A 10118-nucleotide genomic window follows, 5' to 3' on the forward strand; every position below is an offset into this window, starting at 1 on the left:
TTTCCCAAACTATGCCAGAGTCTAATGAGTGCCTTAATATGCATGTGTAGATGTGGCCAAAGTGTGTAAAATTATGCAGGTGTATCTCCTTTTCAACAATATTATTTCCCTCAACAATAAATGCAATACCTGCCAACGCATCTCTATGGCCAGAACAATCAACACATCAGAATGAAACCATCAAAATCCATGGATCATACACTTGTCTATCCCAGAATGTGGTACACTTCATCCAATGCACCAAATGCCCTCATGGTAACTACGTGGGTGAAACTAACAAAAATAACACACCAGAATGAATAAGCACCAGAAAAAAATAAAGAATAGAGACACTAAAACATAGGTAGGGAAACATTTTTCTCAGAAAAATCACTCACTGTCTGACCTCACAGTTCTTCTGCTCAGAGGAAATCTACCCAACACTCCTCATAATATTAGCTTGGAAACAGAAATTCATTAGTCTATTGGATACTAAGTACTACGGACTTAACACAGACAGTGACCTCATGATGATCTACTTGATAATCTACCATTATAATATAACCTCTGCACTTCACAGATGATAATGACCCTCCTGAACACTCTTATTCCTCCTATATCAGGCTTTCACTGCATCTCTCCTGCATGTTGACTATCTGATCATTTCTCTTGTATCCTGTTTTTGTTTATAAATTTTACACAAGCTTTTGTTACATCTGCAACTTAACTCTTCTGTGTCTGCTCCTATCCCAGTGCTTGCAGATGTTAAAAAAAAAAAACCCAACAACACCACATTTTACCAGAAGCAGCAAGGTCTTACTTCCACCCAACTCTGCAGTGTCCGTAAATATTGGGCGCTTCAGTGGGACTTTTGGTGCTTTTAGCTAAAGCTGATTCAATAAGCTATTTGATAAAAGTGCCAAAAAGCCCCATTAAAGCGCCCAATCTTTATAGATGCTGCAGAGCCAGGTTGAAGTAATGTACTGACTCTTCTGGGCATACACAGGGCTTGGCTCAGGTATGCACTGAGTTTAAAGTAAAGCTCCATTTTGGCTTTTTTAACTGTCTGCAAGCAGGCTAAGATACCAGAATGCTTGCCTATGTCTATCTCAACCAAGCAGCTGGTCCAATAAAAGATATTACCCACAAGAATTCTTGCTACTTGCATCCTTCCTGGACCATCACAGCAACACCATCACTGTAACACAAGCAGGAAGGAAAGAAATTTCTAGAGGATTTTTAGACTTATCAGTAATTGGGAAAATGCTGATGCATGCAGGGTTAATTTGGAGGTATTTAGGAAGACTATCTATGAAACAGTTGTGGTCTTTGGATTATCCTAGGCTTTGGGGGAGTCCAAATCCCCAGTGGTCAGGGCTGGCAGAATCAGCTGGAAGGGTGATCTCTGGAAGTACTGGCAGGACTCTCAGAGGGGCTAGGTTGTAAGGTAAGAACTTTCCTTCTTTTTGTTGTCTTCAAACTAAATGGTGAGTTTTAATTGTATAATTCTTTTTTCCTATATAATAAATACCTTTGATATTTTGTCTCCTAAATGACTGTTTGTGGGAAAGTGAGATCTCAGGTCAAGTGATACTCCAAGCTAGCCCATTCTATGGGAAGGGGGGGCCTAAAATTCTTTCACAATACAAGGGGAAACTACTTGAAGCTACCAAAGATGTGTCTCCCACAGATGTGGAGTCCAGTAAGAAGGGCAGTAGGGCTGAAGTTGTGGGGAGAAGGACTCACCCCAGGGCAAACCTTAGTCTGTTCCTTGGGAGAAGCTCTGGGATAGTGGGAAGAAACTTGCGGTTCCAGCAGTGCCCCATAGACAGGTTTGTGATAACTACCCTCCCCAATTGAGAAATAATGTTCTAATTCATGTCTGTGTTGGGTGTTAGGAAAGGTTTGCCACACTATTACTGAAAGAGCCCCAAAACAATTGTGATATAGAAGTGATTAGTCCGTGCTAAGAAACTGTTTATTCAAAATGATCTCCTAGAAGTACCTGAAACACAAAATTCAGAGAGAGAGAGAGAGACAAAGCACCACCATAAAAAGGATGCTCTGGAGTTCTCAGATGACTGCACAGCACAGAAAAGCAAAACTCTCTCTAAACTCAGACATTAAACTTGGGAACTGAAACTAAACCTGGGCTCTTTCTTTCCTGTACATAACCACAAGCAACAAAGAATTTACAGATCAAGTTCTGCCCTGACTCATGTCTTTTCAGGACAACTCTCTTTAGACTCTGACCTACAACTGAAATTTATTGACAGCTCTGTTGATACATCAGCTAAAGAAGAATCCAGTCCCTTATTCCAGCTCTGACAGGTTCCCAAACTCTGACAGACTGCGCACCACCAATTTAAAACAATACAACCTTAAGTACCACCAACAAATTTTTGTCATATAAAGTAATTATAATAAATCTGTTAACGTGTACCACTGACAGATTCTCTGCATACCACTGGTGGTACCTATACCACAGAATAGGAACTGCTGTCTGTGATGGTTCTGTAGTCCCATCTGCAGTAAAACTACGTAAAAGCTTATTTTTGCTACTAATGTCAGCACACGTGACTTGGGGACATGCAGCATTAGTCATTCTTTGAAATAAAATCATGCTTTGAGTTTAGTATTAACCATTTAATTTTGAGGAAAAATCATAGACCTCTATTAACAGTTACTTACCTTTGCATACACCTGTGATATTTTCCCATTTTTGACTTATTGTGCATTCTGAAAAATGTCTGTCTCCATTAAAGTAATACCCTTCTATACATCTATAGTACACCCTGCTCCCCAGAGCTGTGGATTTGTCCCAGATCATTTCTGTATGTGGAATCCAAAAAGGTCTGCCACAGTCTATTTCTGGAGAAAGAAATAGAGGACAAAAATTTACAGCAAGCCAGGGCATGACAGACAGTTTAGGATGTGCTAATTGTTTCACCAAATATTACTTCACTTATTTGCTAAATTAAACAGCAGTTCCAGGAGTTCAGGATTTGTGAGGTTCCTAGCACAATGGGACCCAAATCCTGGATTAGTATCTCTAGATGTTCCAGCTACAATACACAATAAAACAACAAAACATCCTATAATGCAATGAAAAGGAGAAGTTTAGGAGCACAGTGGAACGAACCTATTACCAAAAAGGACCTCCAAGTTACATTTCACAACTGGTTTAGTGCTGTAACAGGGGCCCTTCTCGGGGCCAATTTAACCATGGCCCGCCCACCTGTTTCTGGGCTAACCGCCCACCTTCTCGTCCGCCACGCCTTGTTGTTAATTAGTTAAATGATGTAATTAATCGGGAGGCTGCCCATTTCCTGCCCTGATGCCAGGGGGTGCTATCTGCAGCTCCGTTCCTCCCCTACACCACAGCCCATGCCTCGCAGATGGCATCTAGATGTTATCATAATCACCGGCCCCCACACTGGGCCCCAGAGTCCTCCTGATTGAACCCTACCTGGATTCCTGTCCTCAGGCGTTCTCATCCGCCTTCATACCAGGCAGCATCGCTCCCTGACCCGCTTCCCCCTCATGGGTCTGGTCCCCCCAGGACCTTGGGCTACTAGCCCTGGCCCACCTCCGGACCAGTCGGGACTCCAGGCCCTCGGCTCTGGGCATTCCTCGCGCTGGGTCCCCGGCCCTTTGACCCTTTCGGTCCTGGCCCCAGCACCGACCAGTCAGGGGAAGTTCAGACAGGCCTGAGTCTATGGCCTCACTCTCTCTCTCCGGGGGTCCACCGTCCAGACCCTACGAAAGGGTAACCCACCCGGTCATGGGGGCTACAGGTTAAGGCATCCCGACCCACTTTTCACCGGGGTGGTAACTGACCTGGCATTTCCTGGGGCTCCCATGCCACTGGGAGCCCCACCAGGCCACTCACTCCCGGCAGGGTGCAGTTTTAGGTCGTACCCAGGACCAGGAGTCTCCTGACCATCCCCTACAGCTCCTCCCTTACCTCCAGATGACACCAGCAGCCCCCTGGCCAGGCGGTGTTGTTGCCTGGCCTCCAGCAGCAGAACAGCCCTGTTTATATGGGCAGCCCTAGGCTCAAAATGGCCACCCTCACCAGGCACCTGCCGGCTGCCAGCTCCAGGCCCTTACAGTGGCAGGCACCCCCAGAGGCCTGCCACAAGCACCAACATCTTCCAACAATGTTTTTGTCTCTTCACATGTTCTACCTGTCAGCAACAGTGGTGGCAACTCAGATTCTCTACCTGAGCCCTGGTACAGGACAGAGGAATTTATAGGCTAAGCCAGGAGAGCTGAACCCTTGGCTCATGGAGCTGTGTCATCCAGCCTGTGAGTCTCCCCACAAGTCTGGAAATTGGGTGGCAGGGGAGTAGTGGCTACATTAATTGCTGCTCCCTGCTGCCAAATTTCCAGACCTGTGGAGAACCTTGTGGGCCAGATGGTTTAGCCCTATACGCTACTCCCTCTGGTATAAAGTAACTTTATATCCCAAGAGCTAGTATCTCAGCTCTGCAGTGGGAAGGGAAACCATTTATACCTCCTTAGCTGAAGGTCCCCCTGCTGTGACTCATGAATATCCCTGTGGACTGGTGCATGGGGCCAGGTTAGCATGCTGCTGGACTGGTACACGGCCTGATCTGGCTCATAGGACTAGGTCAGCACACAAGACTGCACCTGCAGGCAGGATGGACCCACACACTGACCTCTTGCTGGGTCAGGCCTTAAGACTAACCCTGCCCATGGGATGCAGCTTGCAAACTGCTCCCACACCATTCTTCTGGCCCGTGGTGCTGGATAAGTTGAGCAGCACTGAGCTAACCTACAAAGGAAATTTAGGTTGGATATTAAGAACATTCTCACCACGAAGGTGGTTAAGCACTGAGGCAGATTATCTGTAGAGGTTGTAGAATCTCCATCCTTGGCAGTATTTAAGTGCAGGTCAGGTAAACATTTGTCTGAAAAGGCTTTGTTAGGAATGATCCTGTCTTGAGCAGGGGTTGGACTACGTGATCTCCTGATGTCCCTTCCAGGTCTACTTTTCATGATTCTATGATTCTGTAAGGCTGGTTACGGTCCTCATGTCTCAGGCATGGTGCCTGCTCAGCCAGGCATTCTTCATCAGGGGACAGCCCATGGTGGCGCAGGAACTGACTATGTCGACTTTGCCTCCACTGAAGGTCCACCCACATATCAGGGGGATCTTCAACTAAGGAGATGTATATGGTTTCCCTTCCCTCTTCAGCATTTGAGCAGGGCTTGGATCCTAACCCTTGGGATATAAAGTTACTTTATACCAGAAGGAGAAAGAAGATTTTCCTTTCTAGTTTCATAGTTGGTAGGGTCGGAAGGGACCTGAGCAGTTCATCAAGTCCTACCCCTGCCATGGCAGGAAAGAGTACTGGGGTCAAATGACCCCGGCAAGGTATTCATCTAGCCTCCTCTTAAAGACCCCCAGGGTAGGAGCCAGCACCACTTCTCTTGGAAGTTGGTTCCAGATCCTAGCTGCCCTGACAGTGAAGTAGCGCCTCCTGATGTCTAGTCTGAATCTACCCCCTGCCAGCTTGTGACCATTATTTCTTGTCACTCCTGGTAGTGCTCGGGGGAACAGGGACTCCACCAGGGCCTGCTGGTCCCCTCTGACTAGTTTGTAAATGGCCACTAGATCCCCCTCAGCCTTCTCTTGTGGAGGCTGAACAGATTTAGGTCCCTTAGCCTCCCCTCATAGGGCCTGCCCTGCTGCCCCCTGATCATGCGAGTGGCCCTCCTCTGGATCCTCTCCATGCTGTCCACATCCCTCCTGAAGTGTGGCACCCAGAACTGGACACAGCACTCCAACTGCAACCTGACCAGTGTCACATAAAGTGGAAGGTGCACATCCCATTTTGATGTTCCCAACATTTGAAAAATTGTAAGAGCTTCTAAGGAGGGACATGGAAACCAGAATCAAGAGATCTGCTTTCCACTACATTTAAAATGAGGTTTTGAAGAGGAGAAATTGCCTTCAACCAGGACAAGGAAAAATCACAGAGGAAACATTTGTAGGTTATTCCAGTCTCAGGGGAGATAATTAGAAAATTGGGGCAATGGACTTAAAAACTGATTCACTTACTCAGTGGTTTTGAGGGGCTTCATAATAAAATTATGGAATTAAAAGCATGAAGAGGGAAGATTGAGTTAATGAAAGAATATAATTTGGGGCTAAAATACATTTTGAAATCCACTGTGAATCCTCCACTACAATTAAAGATTATGCATTACTTCATTTAGAAAAATGAACAGTAAAAGCTAAATTAGGAATTAAAGTATTACCTTAGCTAAAGCTCACAAATGGAAGGGGGATGAGGGGATTGCAAAAGAAATCTTAAAAAGAAATAACTCTGAAGTTCTGTCCAGAAACAGAGATAAAAATAGACAAAGTCTGCAGAAGCCTCACCAGGTGACCTACAGTATCACCTTTAAATGGAAATTTAAAAATATGCAGCAATGGGGAATAAATCTGCTATGCTAATCACATTCCTGTCTCTACCTCAGGAAGTACGTGCTATGAAACACTAGAATGAGCCTTCTCTCCCAGAGATTACATGCAACATATGCACCTTTAGTCTGAAGCTAAGTTACACAGAGTGGTATATGATGCCTTTTAAATTAAATTAATAAGCAATATTTTGGAAAAGGGGACCTGTAAGAAAACCTTGCTACCCACCATCATTATCCTTCATAGGTAGCAAGACTGAAAAGCAAACCTGAGAGATGTGTATTTGCTATGTAATGGAGCAAATATTTTCTTAGGTGCTGAGCCTCAAATTAGAACAAAGCTATTAAAGCAGATTCCCAAAACAGAGGCACTTTAAGACAGGCTGAAATACTGCCTAAGAAAACTTGAGTACATATTAAATTTGATGCTAAAGAATAGAAGAATGACCTTTGCAGGGTCAAATCTGTGGGAGATGAATCCTGTAGTGACTGGAAAATGTAATTATGCCAATTTAAAGATTGAGTAAAAACTAATAAAGCCTCAGGGTATGTCAATTAATATTCAGAGTTAATAGAGATCTTTGAGTAGTTGTAAACCACATGTTAGTGGGGTGACAATTCTTTTGGTTTATTCTTGCTTTTCATCTTAATGCGGACTCAGTAGGCCATATCCCTCCACTTTTAAAAGCAACATGGCTACGTGGTTTCTGCCAAACTACAATAAAAATACTCTACTAAGTCTCTGTAAGCAGCTGATAATACTCTGACCCTCTAAGTTAAAAAAGCATTTTAAGTGATAGTAAGAGTTGGATATCTAGGCAGCAGAATCAAACCGGGTGCTCAGCTAGCAACAATCTGCAAATGCACATCACTTAACTTCTGTGGGAAAGCTCACGTCAAGTAAAAAGAACTCCTTGTGCCAGGAACTGCATGTGTGTGCACAAGCATTTGCAAGATCATGCTCTAGCTCACATCAGGCCCTTAGTTTTTATTGCACAATATCAGAAGTATTTTCATGTTTTTCAACAAAATAATGCGTTTGTTTTATTTAAATAGTTACCATCAGCTGACCCAAACAAATTCTAATGTTTTAGTGCTAAGGATCAAAAAACAAAGCTGACTAGCCTAGTTTCAACACAAAGGTGCATGATGTGTAAAAGTGGTGAACAACCGTAAAAGTGGTAAATGACCTGATCAATGGTTGCCAAGTGGTATGCCCATTGGTACTGCTGGCTCACTGCTCCATCTTGCTTCTAATGACTAAATCTGTTCTACAGTTATCTGACTGGTCCTTCTTGTCTGTGAAAAGTTCTACTTGGGGATATTCAGTACACATGTAATTACAGTGGATTTATTTAAGTTGTTCATTTTGTGCACATAGGCTCAGTAAGAGATTTTATGTTGGTGTAAACCAGCAGAGATTTTCAGAGCTGCAGAAATTCACCAGCCTTCAGTCTTCACAATCCTCTAACTTTAATATTCTATGGCTTTATTAGCAATTCAAAAAAGAACTGCTTAACATACAGCTTTTATGTGGTGGTAAAGGTGGCAGATAGACTTCTCAACTTGGCAACAGGGAGTTTTCAAGCTGATGGCCTTGATGCAATGACTGCTATTCATGGTTATTACTGAAATAATGCTGATGATCAATAAATCTGTATTATTTTATTTACCTTTGCACACCAAATCAGCACCTTCCCACTGCCCCGTGGCACTGCAAACTGCTGTCTGATTACCATTTTCCATCACATAACCATCCATGCAAATATAGACAACTTCACTTCTATAGGTGGTCCTACTCAGAGGTGCTGAATACGCTTTTTGGATAGAAGGTGGAACCCCACAATCTACAGCTATAAGCAAAAGTGGGAGAGAAAAAATAATCATATGAGGACAATAGAAATACAGGATCCTAATCTGCTCACAACAATGCCATGAGGCCCTTTATTTTAAAGTGAGAATTTGTTTGAGTTCAAATATATTAAAACATGCACTGACATTTTTTATAATGTAAAAAACTCCACTGTAATGAAACAATCTTTAAACCTATGAAATTCAACAGTAAGCTGCACAAAAAGGCAATTTCTTTGAATCAATGCCCATCACTTTTATTTGTTTTTAGTGTAAGCCTTTTGAAAAGATGTTGGCATATTTAGGTATGCATATGTTTACACTATAACATACTTCCTTCATTTCTCCACAGACAGACACCATCACGCTCAGAAACGCCTACTCTCCACACAGAATTATGCTGTAATTTCAAGATAATTCTCCTTGTTAACTCCTATGTGAAGTTACAGTCTTCCCAAACAAATTACTTCCGTATTCACATGTTTAAATCTGACAGGATTAAAGGGCTCATGCCACCTAAAATAGCCTGACATGAACCTACCAAAGCAAAGCACACCTCAATTATAATCTCTACTGTCAGAAAGGAACAATTTGTTATATTGCTGTATGAAAACATTTTGGAGTCTAGCTTGTAAGTAAAGTGTGTATATTCCTAGTTTCCTTGAGCAAAGAGAGATGATAAATTGTGAGGTTTTATTAAACTAGATAGGATAAATGAGTCAATAGTAGGATTGTCACACCGTAAGGAATTTTTTTAAGACTTCTCCATTAATAAAGAACAAAATGGAGCTGATAGTGCATTAGCATAAAATTCTTAGTAGAAGTGTGAAAAGCCGGCCCTTGCCTGTAGCCAGCCTGGGCTCTGGGCAGCTGCAGCAGGTAGCGGGCAGGCTGCAAACAGCTGCACAGGGCTCTGCAGCCCTGGCATCCACTCCATACCAGTGATGGCACACGTGCCTCAGAGCAGAGAGCGGGAGAGGGTTGCGCTGCCTCAGACCCTATCCCTGCTCTCTGCTCTGAGGTGCGTGTGCAGTTGCCGCCAGCATGGAGCTGATGCCAGGGCTGTGGAGCCTGGTGCAGCTGTTTGCAGCCTGCCCGCTGCCTGCTGCAGCTGCCCAGGGCCCAGGCTGGCTACAGGCAGGGGCTAGCAGCAACACTGGGCTTTTCCTGGCATTCAGCAGCAGCACTGGGGGGGCAGGTTGAGGAGGGCTACGGTGATGTCCAAGATCTGAAAATCTAGTCAACCAAACCCCATGACTACCTGGGCTAGCGTGGTGTGCTGAGAAATCAGAGACCCAGAGCCCCAAGTTCAAACCCTCTCTAGACACAGGAGATCTAGAATCCAGATTCTCCAACTTCCCAAGTGAGTGCCTTAGCCACTCAGTTACTGGGAGACAGGACGGGAAGGCCCTTCTCCTCCATGTTCTTCCTGGTGCACCTGCCCAGTTTGCATGTGTATACAAATATGTATGCACATGCACTATTTGGCCAAGATTAGAATTCCAACCCATGCATAAGTTTGACACTTAGATGATCCAAAATCTCATGTAGGCAACCAACACTTAGATGGCAAGGAAGGGAACAAATGCTACCCTCAAGTGGGTAAGTGGAATAAAATACTATTGCCCCTGACTATCTGAACAACAGTGATATATCTTTAAGTTTGGGGCCTGGAATGTGTCCCTGGAGCTCCATGGATAGGCGTCTACTCAACTTGAGAAGGCAGCCGGTCAATTTCATGGGCAGATCACAGGGCTGGCTGCCAATTTAGAGGGCTTATTGTGGTGGGATCCCCCATGCTTCTCACTGCCTGAGGGGCCCTGATGTCCCTG

The 10118-nt window shown here is 44.1% G+C and overlaps 1 protein-coding gene across 1 annotated transcript in view; it reads right to left on the bottom strand.

Annotated features, from left to right (window-relative positions):
• SUSD1 (sushi domain containing 1) overlaps positions 1–10118 on the bottom strand; it is a 106569-nt gene that overhangs the window by 77980 nt on the left and 18471 nt on the right. Inside the window, exons 6-7 of the mRNA XM_006027717.3 lie at positions 8109–8288; positions 2671–2850 (exon numbers count right to left, since the gene is read on the bottom strand). Of these exons, the coding sequence (XP_006027779.2) occupies positions 2671–2850; positions 8109–8288 (360 nt within the window). The remainder of the gene's footprint in view (positions 1–2670; positions 2851–8108; positions 8289–10118) is intronic.

The sequence above is a fragment of the Alligator sinensis genome, unplaced genomic scaffold (genome assembly GCF_000455745.1).
Source record: "Alligator sinensis unplaced genomic scaffold, ASM45574v1 scaffold371_1, whole genome shotgun sequence".
NCBI classification, from domain to species: Eukaryota; Metazoa; Chordata; order Crocodylia; family Alligatoridae; genus Alligator; species Alligator sinensis.